Raw genomic sequence first — 18,499 nt, 5'->3', positions numbered from 1 at the left:
TATTTTGAGCTCAAATCCCTGTTTCAGTCAATCACAAGTTCAAAAGTCAAATAAAACGGCTTATCAGATTTCTCTATCGGCCAATCAGACGGAAGAAAATTCAGGAAGAGTACAGGAAAATCATTTTGAAAATACTTTCTGTAAAAGTTCTGGCCAAAACTCCTAATTTTCCAGCAATAAAGGACACACATTATTTGACTTTAAAACATTTCCACTTTTCATGTCCCACTCTTAAATATAATAGTGAACAAATGAATGTTCATACCTCCAATTTCAAGTCAACTTTTGAAATCACATCTATGACTTCAGAGCAAATTGCACTCAACTGACTTCAATTACTATAATAAATTCCACTTCAGAATATGCTTCTGGTATAAATTACATTGAGATTTTTGAGATCTGATAACCTTCAAAGGGACCTCTTAGCTGGTGAAGCAATCACAAATTAAAAGGTTTCAACCTGAGCAAAGACGTGCACCACAGCATGAGAAAGATGAGAGAAAAGACTTCCACACACAAACCATTTTCAGATAAGATTTGTTTTTTCTTTTTTAATTTTCCAGCATCTTAAAATACACTGACGTTACTGATAATGCAGCTTGTCATTTTTTTTTTCTTCCATAGTACAGTAGGGCCCCGATTCCTGCGTAATAACACTATTAACGGATTACTCTTCAAACACAAAATAAAAGCACATCGACTGGAACACTATCCTAAAGATGAAACGCATCTGAGTGACCGTGTTTGCAGAAAAAAGCCAGAGAATGCCCGACAGTCTGTACAGATGCACAGTTCAAAAAGAGTTTTAAGTCAACGAAAAAACAATATGGTAAAGACGCTATTACACAGGAATCTTTCATACATTATATATATATGTATATATATATATATATATATATATATATATATAGTATGAACACAAAATGTTCTTTTCACGAGTGTCGCAAAAGACGATTTATTATAGATATAAGAGTATCATTTGACAAGGCCTAAAACAACCAAAGTTTTCATCAGTCCGTCATAAAAACTTGACGAGAACACATGAAATCTCAAGAAATAAGAGTGACAGAGACACATTTGTTCTAACTAGACACTGTACAGCTTTGAAACGTCCTCAGATCCTCGCTGCTTCTCATCGGTAGTTCATGAAAAGTCAAGGCATTATCAAAAGGGAACACAACTCCTTGTACTCAAAGACTGAAATAAAGTCATAGCTTCAGACACTGTTAAAAAAAAAACAAATTAAACTAGAAAACAACCAGAGTCGTCATGTCTCTGGTCTGACCTTATGAAGCGGACTCTTGCACGCCGTCTGCCCACCGCGTTGATCCGAGCCCAGCGTTGGCCCAGATTAGAAATGACAGAAGAGAACCAACCAGGACTTCTGTTTGTTTTTAATACTGACAACTGGAGGGTAAAAATATGTGGTTGTTTTTTTTTAAAAACAAATAAAACTTTCCGTTTCTCAATAAAATGCATCTAACGTCTACGTTTGGGAAATATTCATGCTTGGGGGTTCAATGAGTCACGATTCAGTCGCGTCTCCTCAAGGTTTTGCCGTCTCGGTGCTGGTAGTGACCTCGGTCTCGGCAGCTGCACTGGACGCATCCCACAGAAAAATACAGACTTTAGCTTTAGCTGGGTGAATGATTGGTATGTACAGGAGATTTAGAGACAAATCATTAACTGTAATTTCCACGTGGTTATGAGGTGTTAAATGCGAGTCCTGGTCTGGTGCACGTCCTGCCCCGTGAGAAGGCATGATAACTCATAGAAACTGAAAGCTTGAGCACCAGATAATAACACTTGTTGGGCAAGCAAAAAAGAAGGTCAAAAACAGTAACGGCAGCATGTACTGGATACCCATCAGTCACTTCCGTTACTTTCCAAGGATGGTGGGAGGTGAAATCAGTTAACCGTGACATCACTTTAAGTACAGTCGCCTTTCGCTTTTTCTTCATGCCAAGCAGGTAGAGGATGTAACTTCAGACGGTTCAGGCCCTCTTTATTAATCTGTCTTTGAAAGAGTGGGATTCTGCTTAACGCAGACACTTGAAAGAGCCCGGTGGATGCAGGTCCCGGCAGAATCTGGTGAAGGATCGCTGACGATGAGGTATGAAGAACGGGAAACGACGACAAAGAGGTGACATGGGTGGAAACTTCAGCGGTAGCAGCCGAATGAATGAACTCTCTTTCACGTAGCCATGTGACACGTCTCTGGAAAGGCTTCCAACTAGGACCTGAGACAACTTGGAACAACATGACCTCGGATGATTTAAAAGAAAACATTTTAAAAAAACAGAACCACTGGATTGAGAGGTTAAGACTCAGACGCAGGTCCCCTGGTGTGACGGAGGGAGAGCCTTTCGGCTCTTTAAGGCCTGGGACTTGTCCTTAAAATCTGATGCTTTCTGTTGTGAAATGTCTATCAGGGCGCTGGCAACGATGAGTCCTGCAGAGGAGGAGAAGGAGAGACGAGCATGAGTGGTGCAAAATAAAAGGAAACGAAAAAAAAAATAAGATAAATGCTGTTGAGAAGAACCCAAATACATAAAAAGATACTGCAGTTAATTCAACTAAATAATACTTTATTAGGGGAAATTACATTTTACCATAACTGTTTTAATCTCAGAGAGGATTTTTTCTTTTTTTTTCATATTCTGATACATTCAGTTTGGTACTGAAACAGGATGTTTACTCTTTGCATGACTGTAAATACTGTTGGTCTCTGACTCGTGTACGAGTATGAGCCCTTATTGCTCCAACACGTGGAGAACAGCCAAGTCCAAGAACAAATAACATGATGAAGAAGTGTCGTGTTGGAATAAGGATGTGGGATGTTAGATGCGATGTGACATTAATTGACATTTGTGCGTACTGAATAGGGGTGTAACAATATATCGTGCCACGACATTTTGCGATACAAAAACGTCACGAAACGTGTCGTGGAGGTGACAAAGTGTATCGCGATATTGGGTTATTAATATTAATCTATTGTGTTGACTAGTAACGCGCATCCGACCACACCTCGACCCGCGGACCAAAATCTTCCTCCGCTCAGAAGAAACTAGTCCCGTTTTGAGCTCTGAACCTTTACTTATGCAAGTCTGGTGTAGAGTTACGCCTTACCTTATTAAATTAAACCTTTTTAGTAGGATAAACACAGGGACAACTTCTGCTGAGTTCCAGTGTACTTTAATGTCCCTCAACAGTGTAGGATTTTAGAACATCAACACAGCACCTAGTGCCGTACTGTGGCGTATCACTCCGCCCAATCTAAAACAGACTAATCACTACAGATAAACTGACTAGTGTCATTATAGTCCCTGATTTACATCACAATATAAAGAATATATTTATAAAATAATGAACCCTGAATTACCAAAATAACCTTCTTAACAAAAATAAATCTCCTCTTACACTTATAAGGTGAGCATGAATCAATCTATTTTATAATGTAAAATTGTATGTATTTATTTACTTTTATTTATTTATTTAATTTTAGTTGTTAAATTTCTGGAAAAGAAAAAAGTCAAATCATACATGGGAGAAACTATTCAGTTTGTGGCAAAATATTTGTACTTGTATGAAACTGAAGATGCATAACGCAAACCTGACATTTACTTTTAGTTCAGTTTGTGGAAATTGGTTGGCCTGGCTTTCTCTTTAAAACTTAAACAGTTATAAAGCATTACAAACTGTAACAATAGGGCAAACGCACAGCATTGTTTTGTATTTTGTGTCTTTCAAATAAAAGACAATTTTTTCCAGTCATATGTTCCTCATTCAAGGTTGTTAAAAAAATACTGCTATAATATCGTATCGTATCGTTATCGTGACCTCAATATCGTGTATCGTACCGTATCGTGAGATTAGTGTATCGTTACACCCCTAGTACTGAACATCACAAATCAGACAAAAAGTGCAGCTATTCGTCGTAGATCCAGAGTGTGAGTGTTACCTGACTGTCCTGGAGGAGGAAAGCTGGAGTAGCCGCAGGGCAGACGCATGAGGACAGTCAGCACGGCAGCTTTACCTCCGGAGCACGGCTCCATCGCAGCAGGTTTGGGCACGCCCTTAGGAAACAAGGAGGAAAAAACACACCCATCACCACAGTTTCAACTAACACAGACCGGGATTGTACAGTACAAAAACACAGCAAAGAAAAGCTGCACCCTGTGTCCTGCAGAAACATCATCAGAAATCACAATATGTCAATAATGACTTTAAAAACTTAAGGCACATGGACACGTTCTCAGTTGACTGGCATACCTCTGCTTTATAATCACGCCCTGTCAGATAAAAAGTCACTTGTATCAGCTGCTGGACCTGAGACGCTCGTCTCTTGAGACAAAGTGTTTGACTGGTCACAACAAAAACACTTGTGTCCCGTCAGACGGTTCGAGTGCTGAGGCGACGACCGACCCTCAGACTTAATGGCCGGAGCTGTTCGTCACAGGCGTGACAAACATGTCATCCTAATAACAAGTGTCGGGGCTTTGACTGCATGCTTTGAATGAAACTGCTTGGATAGGACGGACCTTTTTTCCTTCTGTGTGGTTGAATTTACATGTACAGACACATAACAGGCAGCAGAAATCGGAAAGAGTCTTAATGAGCGCTGGATTGAAATATGTTTGAATTTGGAGTAGGATGTACCGATGCGCAATAACTAAAATTTACTTCAGAAGCCTTGATTTACCAAATATATACAGGAAACTTAATAAAGATCCATTTAAGCAGTGGAATAACAAAACTGATGTTATGAAACCCAGTTCTCGCCGCTCAAGTGCTTCAATGTAAATGAAGTCTCATTCCCGTTGAAGCATGCAGTGTAATTTCCCATGCAACTGGCAATTAAAAATGCCATTTGAAATGCTGGGCTCCGCAGCTAAAGTATATTTCTTAGTTTCTAAAACCTTTGCGCTTATGCACTGCAGTCTTATAGATATTATGTATAATACAGTATGTTAGAACACAAATGACAGCATCAGACACAGTTGTGTAGTTTGGCAGGTACGTGGGTTGCACACCTAAGTGTGGCACCAGTTAAAAAGCCAAGATCATTAAGGTCAAGTTTAAAATTTTTATGTACTGTTGAACCGATGTCTGAATCAGGTTTCCGAGATGAGTTAAGCTCATCTTTCATCAAAAGAGACCCCTCTGTGCAGAATCCAAATCATTTTTCTGGAGGTTTTGAACATCGTCATCATTAGCTATTGCGAGAGAGAAAAAAAAAACATGACGTCTAGCACATTCTAAACAGAAGTTGGACTGAAAGTAAAACACACAAATTAATTATTGAAATCTGGTAAAACGGTTCTAGAAATATACGGCACACAACCCAAAATCTTTTTAAATATGTGCCTTCAAAGTTTCAAAACTAATCTCATGAAGCCCAGCGACCGCTGGGATCAGTCCAGGAAGCCTCGAGTTTATCTACAACTACAGGTCAAGCCGCGCTGCAAACCCACACGCAAACTAAACCTACTGAGTGAAATAAGCTGCAACAAGCAAGCACAGGAAGGTTCAAACGCAGCCTTACATAATACTTATGCATATTGTTCAAAGCCTATAAGAGCTCAACCCATGTTATCTATGAGGAAGCCCTTCAATTCACCTAGACAAACTTTCAACTTATAGTCTTTACTAGAACCTTAATTATCTTTGATAAATATAGTCAACAGGTCAGTCACATCCAGTTTAATGCACTTCCCACCTACAGTATGTAAGGATTTAAAGTGTGCAAGCTTCAATTACAACCTCCCTGCAGCCTCTGATGGCAATGGGTTTCTGAAAGTTGCACATAACCTTTAAATGATCTTGACTTTTTAACAAGCCTCTTGAAGATATTAATGTGTCCCCTAAGTGTGATATAAGAACATATACCTATAAAACGAAACAATCTGCTGCGTCCAAGTACAAGCTCGTACACAGGCCGGTACACTTGGTTCAGTTAACCTAAGCACCCTATATAATAGAAGTATCTCATAAAACATTGCTTAAATACAAGCAATTAATCCTGTGATTCCAGTTCAGTTATACCGCTGTCTTTGTTTCTTTTTTCTTCTTTCAAATCAGCACCTTTTTAAACGATGCACACAATTCTCAGATTTGCACAGCCTGCCTTTTAAAAACATGCATCTATCAAGCATGAAGGCTGTAGCATGGTCATTCATACCCGTTCCCTAAGCAAGCAAACACACACACACACACATGTACACAAACACACACACACTCTCTGTATCTGCTCTCCTCTCCCCACTGACAGCTGTCATCAATCACAGTAGCTGTTCGTTAGTGGCTCCATATGCTGAATGCCAGATATCTTGGTCTGCAGTGTGTGGGCCCAAATTGCTCTCCGTCCAGCAGCTGCTGACAACTTGGTCACTAAAAGCATTGTCCATTTTGGGGGTTTAAACCAATCAAATGGAAGAATTGTGCACAAAAGCTTTGTGAGCGTCTGTGAAGGAGCAATAGAGAGATGCTGCTAACTAATGCAGAGATCAGGGCTGATGGCACAGTCGGAGACGGGGGTCTTAAATGTGCATTAAATGGTGTGTGGGGTTATCTTAGTGCTGCACCAATTATTAGTTGTGGTTTTGATATTCAAAAAAAGTGCACCTCTGCTTTGTAGCTGTCAGGGCTGGGTAACAAGCACAAACAGAACTGGTGGAAACAACAACACAGGATTAGTGTCCTCTTTGACATCAACAAACAGTTGCAATATCTAAGTGGTGGCAGATGCTGATAAATTAACTCTTACAAAACAGAATTAGTCTCGTTAAATATGATTCACCTTCAGCTGTTGCCAAAGCTTGGAATATGAAGCTGCATCTCATCCAAAATGTGCATTAGTCTTTTTGAAACTGTGTTGCTTTCACTCTTGTAAAACTAAATGTGTCCAAAAGACAATCATGTACGTGCTGCAAGACCGACAAACATGTCACTCTTAGACTTAACTTCTTGATGCTAATCATTTGTCACCGATGTTAACTATTAAATTACCAGAAGATGGTGTACAAATGAGTTTGTGTTTGACCATGATGAAGAAGACACAAACTATATATTATATGTATTATATATAAAAGTATTAGCATTCTTAAAAGTCAACGTCCATACAAATATGCATCACATGCTTATTAGCATAGTTTTATTTTGTTTCTCTGCAGGGTTGATGACCTTTTAGGAAGTACGGTACATACTTCATTTTCCACTTCTGGTAGTAACATCTCACCGGACAGTTAAATCTTCACATGCATGATTTCAAAATCTAAAAATAATCTTCTAAAAATCTCTTTCTATTATCTCATTGATTATATTTACTACAATCTGTATCCATATAATTTATATTTAGTTATTGTTGAAGTTTGTTTTGTTTCCAAAATCAACAGATGTTACATCATCCAGATATGCCTCAGCCTACCTTTAATTCAAACTCATTATACAGCAACCTCTATGCTGTTACATATGTGAAAATTCAAAAGTTCAATATTAAGATATTTTTACACAAATATTGTTTGCTGACTCTTAGATATGCAGAAATTTAATTTCTAATATTTTTTTGTATTTTAACAGTGGATCTCTGCTTAGTCATGCCTCGCACGACCTTCGTCTTGGACCGTTTTGCAGGAAAACAAGGCAAGGCTTAAAGTTAAAAAAAATCCTGAGCCTGAACTTTTTTCCGGGAGCGGGGCACATGTGCTCGGTAATTTGGCAAGCAACAAAAATGACATCATTTGAATATTATTTTCCTTTTCACTATGGATGCTTTTGATATACAGGGTATAAGATGAACTACAGTCTAAAATATTAATATTTTAAATTAAAGGTCATAATGTCATAAGGAAAGGTGAAACTCAGGCAGACTAATTAATTGGTGGAATTATTGATTAGCAACCATTTAATGCAGTTTTTTAAAAAAGCAGTCAAACTGCACGCCGAGAAAAAAAAAATACTCCACACGCCGGAGATCCGGCACGGTGCCGGACTACTTTAGGACCCGACAAGGATCACTGCTCGATTATCTAACACTGTAAGGACTGAAATTTGTAGGACAAGTATGTAATTATTTTTTTACTTTAATCACGGCAAAGGAATGCTCTGCTTTAGATTGCGTTCAAATACAGTTGTATAGTGCACTCAAAGAGCCGAGAAGGATTGTTTATTCTCCATTTCTGCACTTTCCACTGGCCTTCACAACACCGTAATGTGCGAGTGTGAGAGTGAGCGCCACTCGGCAGTCCACTCATCACTAATATGCTGCCTCTCCGTGGGTTGCCACAGTGATTTTTCCCTCATCGCAGCAGCAGATGACAAAGAGCTTGGCCTGGCTGAAAAAACACTGCTGGCCCTTTTTATTGCATTTTGAGAATGTAACTCTGATTATTGCTTTTAACTATGATTTATACCATATGGCATCAAACCCCATGTTGCATTTAGTTCCAGGCATTTCCAGTTGTATGAGAGGAATAAATAAAAGTTGGACAAACTGGGCAGTACAGAACAAGTCCAAGCAGATGCATATGGGCATCCAGATAATAAATGAATAAAATCACATTTTGAGTGCAAAACACTCTGCAGCATGTTCCCAGTAAACAATCCCAGAGGACACATTTGCACCAATATAACAGTATAAAAGGCCGTTTGGGATGGGGAATAATCATCAAACATTCCATGAATATATTAATTTCTGAACACTTTCCTTTTCCCGTAGCCAGTTGAAGTAGTGACATTATCATTATCTTTTCCCCCAACAAACCAAAAACATGAACGTCTATATAAATCTTTACAGGTCTGTACTGGGGCCCGGGGAGTCGTTGGTAGTTGCTAAAAACATGACAGATTTCGCCAGGATGAAACTTTGAACAAAAGGCTTCCATTTACTCATTACAGGACTGTCTCTGAAAATTAGAATATTGTGATAAAGTCCTTTATTTTCTGTAATGCAATTAAAAAAACTAAAATGTCATACATTCTGGATTCATTACAAATCAACTGAAATATTGCAAGCCTTTTATTATTGTAATATTGCTGATTATGGTTTACAGTTTAAGATTCCCAGAATATTCTAATTTTTTGAGATAGGATATTTGAGTTTTCTTAAGCTGTAAGCCATGATCAGCAATATTAAAATAATAAAAGGCTTGCAATATTTCAGTTGATTTGTAATGAATCCAGAATGTATGACATTTTTGCATTACAGAAAATAAAGGACTTTATCACAATATTCAAATTTTCAGAGACAGTCCTGTATATACGGACATTTGATCATGTAGCACAAAAAAGTATGTCGTGTTTATGTCTTTAAAAATACTCACTCATACGAGTCTGCTTATATCAGATGCCTGTGCAAATATGACAAATGTGGCTTCTTGATGGATTTCAAGGTTGTTTAGCCGATCCAGGTACTACTCATTCAACTATCTAAATTAAAACATATATAAATACATACTAAGTGGACTGTTATGTCTGAAAATGGAGTGTGTTTGTAAGACTTACTTCAACCAGAGCCTGCAACACTTCTGTCTGCTCTCCTCTGGCATCCAACGAAACAGCGACGGACGCAAACGGACGACTGGCCATCTGCTGACGCTCTCTCATCAGCTGCTGCAATGTCAAAATGAAATAACACATGAAGAAAACAGGAAAAACACGACCAAAAGCATAGAAGCACATTTAAGACCTTTAGAAAATAGTTTTATCACCTTCAGAAAATGTGCTCCAATGGTTCAAAAACTGTGGCAACAAATGACGTTTTAGTGAGATGTTAGTAAAGATCAACTGAACTGTAGACGGGATGAAATATTCTTTTAAACATCGTAAGCAAGGTTAGTTCCTTTATGTTTTGCACCATTTGGAGGTTAAAGCACACTGTGGAATCATTTAGAAAAATCAAGAGATTTGAGTTATGAAATGACTTTTCAAATTCAAAGACCATAATCATCAGAACAATCATCACAAAAAAAAAAGATTTCCTACATTTGCACCATATCAAGCTAAAGACGCCTCATGTACTATAGAAACAAGTCCCAGGACTGACAAATGTTACGATATTTATTTTTAGACTGGAATGATAAAGAGATATGTTTGTTGTATAATATAACAGAGGGGGGAGCAAAAACATCTTTTGAAGTGTTAAGCAGCTTAAAGGATGGGTCGATTATGCTTTGGGCTTGTGTGGCTAACAGGTGAAGATAAAAGATGTTATTTTATCAGGATAATGATCCTAAGCAACATCAAAACAGGCAATAGACTGCCTCTTGAAGCACAATCTGGAGGTTTTAGCATCATCCTCCCAGTGCAATGACCTAGACGTCATTAAAAATCTGCAGACTGACATTAAAAGAGCAGCATGTAGAAGACAAACTAAAACTTCTACCAAACCAGAAGCACTTTACTGACAGAATGGACAAAAATACAAACAGGATCATTTTGAGTTAAAAACAAACTGTCACCGAATGCTTGCTTTGGGTCATTTTCTGTTTTTGCAGTTTTTAACATTTTGGATATAAGTCCTCTGTACTCACATGCATTTTGAATTTGGGTCTCTTTTTTTTTTATATATATAATTACAGCAGGTTTTCCTATTTCTAAATATTTTAGATTTGATTTGAACCTCACTGTAGATGCAAAGACTGAATAGACCCAACTCCAAGTAGCCTTTATTTTTGTAATACAGAAAAAGTGAATGGAAATTGTTGAAATGTGAACATAGTTTAAACTAAACTAACATTTAATATTACAAAACTACCAATCAAGGAAGTATTGGTAGATTGGTAATATGGCTCAGAGTTTGGATAAACGATCAATGTTTTGATGAATTTGAGCTTCTCTGGCAGCTTCTGCACACATGAGCCGTAGTTTGGTTTCTACCAGAGTGATAGAAATTGGTTGCTTAGATCCAGCAGTAAATAGTTTCTCTTGTTCCTCTCTGATCAATATTGTAAAACAACTAGTGCCACACTTTCATCAACAACACACTGTCTGATCAATATCTAAACAGTCCGCCATTTCAGTGCCAAGGACATCACTGATTGTTATTGGATTTTTGATGAGCTTAAGTGTCTCGCATTAAGATATAATTGTATTTAAGATTACAAAGCATTTCAAGTCATTGTGATGGTCAGCCCCATAACCTGTCCTTCTTCACTACTTTTCTAAATATGGCTCAGAGTTTGGATAAACGACATAATGCGGAAAAAAAAACAACTTTACACTGTCAAAAAAAAAAACCTATAAAAATGAATATGATCCATTATGTTAGTTTCTGTTTTTGCCTCAGATTTCCACTTAATTTATTTGTTATTAAATGCACTTAAAATGGGAAGATGGGAAGTAAATGTGAAAGTTTTGTAGATCTTTTTGATGCTTTATTATGTTAAGTGATCAGTTTTGGACCCTTGAATGTATGAATGTGTCCATCTCACTCCCAGACATTAAAGGGGACATAATATGGAAAACTCCTTTTTAAGGTTTGAGCATGAAAATCTGGTGCCTACCAGACCATGAAAACATCTTTTTAAACCACTCGGTCTGTGCAGGGTTTGCTGCATTCGTCAGGACCGCCAGTACCTTATTGTAATTCAACACTGGACTGGCAACTAAACTTATGAAAGAGGTTAGTAGTAACTGTTCATGACAAATCCAAAGATGATGAAAACATATGTCTATGGCTGGTTGTTTGAGACTAACGGCAGACGTGGTGTCCTTGTTACGTTAATGGGTGATGGCATCGAAGAAGAGTCTTGGTGCAATCTGCTTGTTTCCCTAGCTACGCAATTATTTATTTATTTTTTAAACAGGATTTGTATTACTTGGACTAATTTGGAAAGACTGGAGTTGTATTCTTAACTAGCCTTGTCACGATTTGGCAATTTAACAGCGAGCCATTAACAGTAAATGTGAGCTAATCATGTTTTTTTGTGTGCATAGTTACATGTCCTCTTCTAGATAAAGGTTTTGGTAATTGCTTTTGCTTGACAGTGTGCACGCATGTGTGTGTCAGCCATAGTGGCTGGCTGTTGAGCAGTCAAAACTGCAGAACTTTAGCGAACAGTACCAGTTCTTATTTCATGTGGTAAATATACCATTGCTGCCAATACATGCTACCTAACAGGATGGTAAATTCACTTGATCATTTTTGCAGCTAGCATTACAACTCTGTCATACAATGGACAAATGACACTTTACTGCGGTGGACTGCTAGTGAAGCTTCCAATATCTTCCAACAATAATTTAAGCGTTAAATCACCCTGTGCCTGTTTGGACCACATGAACGAGAGCATTGAGTTTTCTTGTAGCTTTAAGATCACTGCACAGAAATGTGTCCTTGTCGTAACAAACCCTTCAATTCTTGTGTACAGACCCTCCAACCTCCCTCACTTTGAACATGATTAGGTATTCATTATTCTGGCTATTAACTGTTAACTAAAATCCATATGATGTTCGGAGAGACGACCCAGTGTCACCTGTGTGGCAGGTTAATAAAAGAGTACTGTATTCACCCTATTGGCTTGCTGTATTTCTGCAGAACGTCCACACAGGACACGCTGACCCATTACTACGCTCCTTTTACTGGAGGTTAAAAACACAACATGAGCATAAAAACTTTAATGTTCCCAAATAAGGACATTCAACTTTTTATGTAATAATTATAATCCTTCTCAACAACCCGAAAGTAAAACAAAAAAACAAAAAAAAAAACAACTAAACTGATCATATTTGTGCATCCTTTTTCATTTCATTTCATTTTATTCTTTATTTCATTCAAAAAATAAAACAAACAATTCAATACAAACACAAATGTTAATAAATTGTGAATGAAAAGGGAGCAGAAAGAAAAATAATCTTATTTAATCTGCCCCTTTTTCCCAAGAAATAAATTCACAAATAACATAAATTAAAAATTTAAAAAACAACAAGTAAATAAAAAACTAAAATAAAATTACTGCCGTCTATGGGTATGTCAATCAAACTTAACTAACATATTTCATTATATTTACTTAACATACAGGCTTTAATTATTCTTTTGAATATAATGTTTGATTTGGATTCTTTGTTTTCTTTATTCAGATTGTTCCATAAACTGATTCCTTTCACAGAAACACAACATTCCATCAATTTAGTTTTATTTAGTTTTTAATATTGCATTTATATTACGGGCTACAGAGATGTCGCACAACGAGCCCAATCTGGGAAGTTGATGGAACCCTTTTAAAATCAATCAGGCAGGAAAAGGGCAGACAAAATTCTTGGCAGGTGACTGGATGCACAGTTTCTCTATTTAACACGGACTACTCAACCAATTGGATTAATAGAAATTAGCCAATGACGGCTTGCTAAAGTTACCGGCTCCATTAAGCCGGAAAACATAAGCCAATCTTTAAAACCACATAGTGTCCTGCTTGTGTGCTCTAGTTTTACCCAAATATAGTACGGGGAATGCAACCAATCACACTATCAGTAGTATGGTACAAAAACACCCAGAAGGCGCGTTAACTCTGGGAAAAAGTCAGGTGTGCAACTGACCAGGCTACCGCACATACTCTCATGATCTTGTCTGAGATGAACAGACACTAACAATTTTGAAAAGTTCGTCATCGGTTATGCAACTGAATCTTGGAGTGATAATAATAACATACATCTGTTAAACATGACTCTTTTTCCCGGTCTAATCTGCCCATTAATAAAAATAAATAAATAAATAGAGTCAGGGTGGTCGCTGTAATCTCGGCCATAACAGGAGAGCAGATATAACCCATGGTAAGATCTTTAAGGATCTGTGACTCCATCACTGCTACACAGGCCACTCGTTAAGACAGAATGAAAGAAAAGTTGCACCGTTTTGTTCAATTACTCTGAAACCATTTTCTAGAAGAAGCAAAACTGAAGGTGGCGAGGGGGGAAAAAACAGCAGCCTCATGAAATTGACATTGATCACCTGATAGATTTTTTTATACACTCTATTTCCGAGGTCCAGTGCCAAATTGCCGTACATCTCTACCATTAAACATCAAACAGGCAATACGAAAGCTATAGATTTGAGCTGCTGGGTCACAACAGGTTAAAATGAGAAATGTTGCCCTTTTCGAAAAAGATAAAAACGCGATGGAGGGCCCGCCGAGGTTGTTGCAAAACAAGCAAACAGCTCAGGGCTTACTATGCTACAAGGCAACACAAAAGCTTGAATCCAACAACATTCATCCTAAATGTCAGATAGTCGTAATGTTATTTATCATGTTGCAGAATTCATTTTAAAGCAACAAAGCACAACAGAAGAGCAGGAGCAAAGTCAGGGAATGTTTGTGCTGTGAATCATCAAAAATGTGATGAGAATACAATCACCTAGAGGGCCAACACAATACCAGAGAGATCCTAGAAATGAAAGCTGAGTTAATGACAAAAGGCAAGAGTGAACTCTGTAAAACCAATTAACGTTTGTGCAATGACAGACTGATTTTGTCTAGAATACAAGCTGGAGCCATTCATGGTTTTGATAAGGGTGGGCATGGAGCACATTGCTATGCCACGCCACTTGATTAATTTGGCAAGTGAGTGCATGAATCATCAATCTAGTGAATGCAACACTTCGTTCCCTCCATAGGATCCTATAGAGAGATGGGTGTCATCCTGCTTCTGATTGTCTGACAGAGTGACCTAAACAGGTCAGACTCTGTTTCAAAGATAACTGCTGGTAACCAAATAATCTGGCCTGGACAACATATGAGTCAATGACATGATGCCTATATTTTCTAAAAAACTGATTTTTTTTTCAATTCAAAAAAGGTTTAATGGATAAAAAAATATCATATATATGACCTACTTGTCCCACATATGGACTCACTTGAATACTAGTTATTTGGGATTTTGTTGTTGTTTTAAGCGTCAAAATGTCATGTGGTGCGACCGTCCGACCATGACTCTTGTTTTGAAAACGTATTTGAAATCATTCTAAATGTATTTAAATCAATCTTCTGCCCTATCTGGCATGATTTCCAAAATGTCTTGTAGAGTATAAGATTTATACACATTTATATTTATATTTCCATCATAATATACAAACAAAGTTTGACTGATGTCCATTTTATGAAATATCATGTGATGCGACCATTAAAAAAAACATTTTTGTATAATACTAATACTGAAAAAGATGTCAAGATGTAAAGGAAATTAATTTATTTTAATATGAATCATGGTTTCACCACATGACTTTTTTTTTAAGGCTAGTGCCAATTCATCTTGACAAAAATCACTTAATTTAAAAGTTTTATATGAATTTATGTGTACACAACATTCTTATTGTTTGAACTACTGCAATAGATATTCTTTTTTATTATTATTTTAAAATTGACCTGTTGAAAATCCTTATTCGTCTTTGACCCATATATATAATAAAAATATTAATTGAATTGAGAAAATCATCATTGCATTACATTTTCAGGTGTAAATCCCACCTTGTTTTGCATGTATACGTTTATCTGACTATGTGTGTTGTGATTAATTGATTAAATAACAAAATGAGGACATCCACCTTAGTGGACCGCTATCATTTAGAATAAGGATACAAGAACATTATTAGATATATAAAACTAAAAGAAAATAAAAACACCACATCCTGTTGCAGTGTTAAATAAAGAAATAAAATGATAAAAGATTAACTCAGTATTGTAAAAGCTTCTTATCTAGGAAAGAGCTGAGCATGGTTACATTACAGTGTGTATCTTCAGTGGGAATTCTTAGAGTAACCTGAACAAAGGACAATCAGGGTGACAAGGGGCTTAAGAGTCAGATAATCTTATTGCAGAAATCGATGGCTGCTGATTGCCTCTTCAAGAGCAGAATGAGCAACCATCAAGTCTGCATGGGGGGCGTGTGAAGATACTGTCATCTCTAATTAGCTCTTTTTACTTTTCTCAGGCACAAAACTAAATTAAAGCAACCAAGCCGGTGACCATTTCAACCGACACTAGCCTCTTTCCAAAGTGGCTTTTGCTGCCAAAGTGGAAAGAACAAAAGCAAACAGTGCCGGCACAACAAATGCCCCACCAAAAGCCACAGCTGGTGTCAAACAAAAGCCATGCAGCATTTCAAAATCAAATATGTTAAATCCTGGCACAATGTGTGTGTGAATGGTGCATTTCTTCTGTTCACAATGTGATTATTCCAGCAATAATTAAATGGTTTCCTGCTGGGAATATTTTCAGACTCTTGTAAAGGAGTAAATAAAAGCATACACTAAGTTTTGGTGTCTAATGAGTCAGTTGCTCAATTGGCCCCCGAGGCAACAAACCATCATCAGCTAAGATCCAAAATGCATCTTAAGAGTGCATGAATAAATAAATAAATAAGAGGAGATGAGTATTAAATACTGAATCACACCGTATGTCTGTGTAAACATGCTGTAATAAAACATAATGGGCCATTTCTGAGGTAAATACAAGACATTTCAGAGCTTTAGAATTCTAAGTTAGACATTTGCACACCTGTGGTTGGAGAAGTTGTGTATTTGTATCTGCGCAAGAGCGATAAAAAGAGGGGAGGTTTATTAGATAAATTCACATATTTGAGCCCGTCACATCTTTGAGGTTGGCATCTCATGAAATGTCAGCACGCCGTCCCTTCTATTTCTCCCTCACAGGTAGTTTCAGAGAGGTCAGCCTATCCTCCTCCCTGGCATTTAAATCTGCTTTGTTTTCCTCCCTTGGTCCCCAGTCAGGATCCAAGTCTTGTCATCTAACCTGAACAAAAACTATTCAAATATGAGCACTGCCTCTGTAGTAAAACATACTTCCAAGTCCAGAGCAGAAAAAAGTTAATTAAAGTTGGAGTGTGGTAAATATTACACTTTGTAAGATGAAAGAGACAACGTTTGCACTGTCTGCTGCAGGTAAGACACCAGTTACTTGTAAAAACTAAAAACTGAAAAAAAAAAACAAAAAAAAACTTTTTTTTAAAAGTTAATACAAGTTTGCCGGTTCAGGATTCTTAATGATTGTTGTCCTCTAGTCACCTGCAAATTTCAACATTATTAATACACAATTCATGCTTTATGATCACTTCATATCAAATATGTTCCTTGGAAAAATATAAAATTGTGTTGGAAATCTGGTTGTAATGATATATTTCTGTGTAAATCTAACAGAAACCAGACTGATACAGATTTCAAACCACACCAATAAAAAAAAAAGGATTCAATTAGATGTCCATATGCCACTTGGCTGGGTCAGAGTCTCATTATTAACCCTGCCACTTTCGAAAGCCTCATTAAAACTCATTTTTCCCTGTCCTTATGCCGGATGGATGCTTAAAAGGCCCCCAGCACAAACCTTTCCATCCAGTACTTGGACAATCTCCTAAGTGCAGGGGCTGCTCACAAACGTTTTCAAATTAACTGGACACAATGTTCAGTGAAGAGTCAATCGGTTCATTAACGAGACAAGACTGGCAGAACTGGTTCTGTTTATCGAACACTGTATGAGTCTTGGCACTCCCTCAACTGAGTCAGTTATAATCATAACCTCTTCTTATTTCTCACCAGCAGAAAGTGGCACCGAGATTTATGTATTACGTCTAGTATTATAATCAATAGTGTAAATAGTTCACTATAAATGTCATCTTGATATAAATGATGAAAGCCTTGGCTCGCTCATGAGATGCATGTCTGAAACGGAATCAATAATGCTTCTACAATCTACTGAATGACTTTTACTCAATTAAAAACACTAAATGGATTCAAGCAGAACAAAAACAGCAACTTCTTTAAATAGACCTTAAAACTTATATTCCAGTAACATGGCTTTATAATGAATCAATAGAAAACTGCAACAATAACACTCCCATGATGCTATATTTCATGTAAATGAGCAGCTTCGCTGGTATCTTGAGCAGTAAAGTTCCAGCTGGGTGACTAAATACATTATTGACATCTAGAGTGTGAATACAGGTCACTTGAAACTTAACTAAGATTAACACTCAATGCGATTAATTTTTTTGCTGTTATTGTTATACTGATATTGGGCGTGTTGATATTTGAATGTGGATGAATTTTCAGATATATTTACTAGTGTCAATAAAAAAGCTTTAATTGTCAGCTTTAAACTTTATAACTGATACTTAATGATATGTGTAATAAAACAGTTCTTTTTTGCATCAGCTGTATGATTCACCCAATTAAAAAAGAAGATTTTAGGACCTAGGATTTTTGTGTCATTTGATGATTAAGGGAGCCAATTCTTCAAAAACAAGATATCTGGGTTTATGTCTGCATCTTCCCCACACTGATAAGAGCATATTAAACAAATGTAAAATGAGCATGTAAATTTGCGGTTGCTTGATCCTTTTGTCAGTTAGAGAAATGACGAATGATAAACTGAAATGCTCATTCTGATGTAGGTCTTTGATGGATAATTTCTGTACGATAGTTTTAATGAGAGAAAATAGGCCTGCGACCATAATGTGTACTCATTGTTTTATGAAGTGTGGGGAATTAAACTAGCTG

At 37.1% G+C, this 18,499-nt stretch overlaps 1 protein-coding gene across 1 annotated transcript in view; it reads right to left on the bottom strand.

Annotated features, from left to right (window-relative positions):
* Window positions 1–335: 335 nt before the first annotated feature.
* Window positions 336–18,499, bottom strand: part of atrnl1b (attractin-like 1b) — an 85,918-nt gene continuing 67,754 nt past the window's right edge. Inside the window, exons 27-29 of the mRNA XM_061707661.1 lie at window positions 9,502–9,609; window positions 3,962–4,076; window positions 336–2,452 (exon numbers count right to left, since the gene is read on the bottom strand). Coding sequence (XP_061563645.1) covers window positions 2,328–2,452; window positions 3,962–4,076; window positions 9,502–9,609 — 348 coding nt within the window. The 3' untranslated portion in view covers window positions 336–2,327. The remainder of the gene's footprint in view (window positions 2,453–3,961; window positions 4,077–9,501; window positions 9,610–18,499) is intronic.

This window comes from Cololabis saira, chromosome 19 (assembly GCF_033807715.1).
Source record: "Cololabis saira isolate AMF1-May2022 chromosome 19, fColSai1.1, whole genome shotgun sequence".
NCBI lineage: Eukaryota > Metazoa > Chordata > Actinopteri > Beloniformes > Belonidae > Cololabis > Cololabis saira.
The sequence above is the reverse complement of the archived record's forward strand: the minus strand, read 5'-3'. Positions and strand labels throughout refer to the sequence as shown.